This window comes from Oratosquilla oratoria, chromosome 23, assembly GCF_046742065.1.
Source record: "Oratosquilla oratoria isolate Oo_2021 chromosome 23, ASM4674206v1, whole genome shotgun sequence".
Classification (NCBI taxonomy): Eukaryota; Metazoa; Arthropoda; class Malacostraca; order Stomatopoda; family Squillidae; genus Oratosquilla; species Oratosquilla oratoria.
The window spans coordinates 20,806,092-20,808,591 of NC_134799.1; the positions used below are offsets into that span (position 1 = coordinate 20,806,092).

At 38.8% G+C, this 2,500-nt stretch overlaps 1 protein-coding gene across 1 annotated transcript in view; it reads left to right on the forward strand.

The window, feature by feature from the left end:
* Positions 1-2,500, forward strand: part of LOC143037736 (uncharacterized) — a 169,417-nt gene that overhangs the window by 122,689 nt on the left and 44,228 nt on the right. Inside the window, exons 24-25 of the mRNA XM_076206284.1 lie at positions 1,014-1,283; positions 1,686-1,964. Of these exons, the coding sequence (XP_076062399.1) occupies positions 1,014-1,283; positions 1,686-1,964 (549 nt within the window). The remainder of the gene's footprint in view (positions 1-1,013; positions 1,284-1,685; positions 1,965-2,500) is intronic.

Sequence of the window (2,500 nt, forward strand, 5' to 3'; positions counted from 1 at the left end):
TGTAGGGCAAACAGGTAAAGATCTCTCAACTAGAATAAAGCAACATAAATATAGTGTCAGAACAGGACAAGACTCTAATGCTTTATTTGTGCACATGAGGGATCATAATCATTGTATAGACTGGACTAAGGCATCGTCAATTTTATCATGTAATCCTGTTGTTAACAGGAACATCATTGAAAGTAGCCTTATCAAACAAACTGAGTCAGTCAATTTGAACATAAGTAATGGTTTGTATAAATTAGATAATTACATAATTAAGAACATTTGTAAACAATTCGGTATAGGAGATTTTGGTTAACCCCAAGAGTGGACAAATGGCATGGTTCCGTGTAAGACCTTGTGACCTCTCCTAATTTTTCCGTGTGGTGCCTTGTGACCTCTCCTATATTTTTCCGTATGACGCCTTGTCACCTCTCCTAGTTTTACACTTTTCCGTTTATATTGTCTTTGTATTGTACTTTTGTCTGTATTCTCCCCTGAGGATGTGAATTACACGAAAGCGCTTGGGATTTCTGTGTTTCTTTTTCTTAAGTGGTTATCAGCATATATATATATATGTATATATAATATATATATATATATACATATATATATATATATATATATATATATAATATATGAAGTGGGGGGAAAAAGGAAAGACTGGAGTCTTATTCCGAGTTTTATTCTACAAGCTTTTTCATAAGAATATTCTTTTAAAAAAGCTTGTAACGAAACTAGTTAAGAATAAAACTCGGATTAAGACTCCACTCCTTCCTCTTCCCACCCACATCAACTTGTCAGAATGTCTCAACATATATATATATATACATATATATATATATATACACATATATATATACATATATATATATATATATATATATATATATATATATATATATATATATATCTTTTGACTGTCCGGATACTAACTTCCCTTCGTCCCCCTTTGTACGTCCATTTCTTGAGGAAACACACCATATAAGGAAATCCAGTCAATTAACTTTTTCGTTCTCTCCTCCTTCCAGTGACGTCTCTCCAACAAGTGGGTGAGGACGCCATCGAAGTGCAATGGAACGACTTGGGAGACTCCTACGCCATCGAAATGCAATGGAACGACTTGGGAGACTCCTACGTCATCGACAAGACCCACAATGTGGAGTGCGAGAAGTCCTCCTCCCCGTGTCACTTCGTCCTCCACCAGCCATACGACTCACAGGACGCCTCTGTCGAAGTTGTCGCTCAGGGTGCAGTGATGCAGAAAGCTACGAGGGTCACCAGCTTGCAGAAGCTGGAGGGTGAGGACTGTGTTCGGTTAGGTCAGATCAGGGTAGGTCAGGTCGTACAAACAACCAGAGCTTATATCATCATGGAAAATGTGTGTGTGTGTGTGTGTGTGTGTGTGTGTGTGTGTGTGTGTGTGTGTGTGTGTGTGTGTGTGTGTGTGTGTGTGTGTGTGTGTGTGTGTGTGTGTGTGTGTGTGTGTGTGTGTGTGTGTGTGTGTGTGTGTGTGTGTGCGAGTATCCCCTTTAATACCACTGACCAGTGACACAAATACAAACTGACACACACAACACAACCAGCTGTCCAACGGTTCTTCTGGGGATCTGCGAGTGTATGTGTGTGTGTGTGTGTGAGGGGGGGGGTATGTCATCATCACGAGCGCGATCTGAATCGCCAACGGGTATCTCCCCCTACAGGCATGGAACTATCAACCCCAACACTCCGCTTCGACCATAAGGTCCAAGTCTGCTTCAAGGACGAAGGGACTTCAGACTCTTACCTCCTCGTCCTTGAGGATGGCGACACGCTACTCCTGAGGGCGAAAGTGTCCGATATCGAGATCGAGGGCGACCGTAAGTGCCTCATCTCACCCTCGAAGTTCGAGGTCGGGGCGCTCGTGTCCTCGTGGGTCCTCGTCACGAAGTTCGAAGGGGAGAACGTTGTTCGCACAGGACAGACCGACTGGATATCCTTCCGTGAGTATTATGATTATGATTACTACTATTATTATTGTTGTTATTATTATTATTATCATTATTATTATCATTATTATTACTATTATTATTATCATTATCATTATTATCAATATTATTATTATTATTATTATTATTATTATTATTATTATTATTATTATTATTATTATTATTATTATTATTATTATTATTATTATTATTATTATTATTATTATTATTATTATTATTATTATTATTATTATTATTATTATTATTATTATTATTATTATTATTATTATTATTATTATTATTATTATCTATATAATTAAAAAATAAACTGACCCTTCGCGTTTGGTGGCATTTCGCTCACACACACCCCGGTGCCCGGTCCGCGTTTGGTGGCATTTCGCTCACACACACCCCGGTGCCCGGTCCGTGTAAGGGTTATTCCACGTTTCTCGCCTCTCATAAGCGGACTCACATCTCACACGCCGACATGGGGAAGGATTCTTCAAAGTTGCAGATGCAAAGAAATAGACATTTCTGGAGGTGGGTTACAC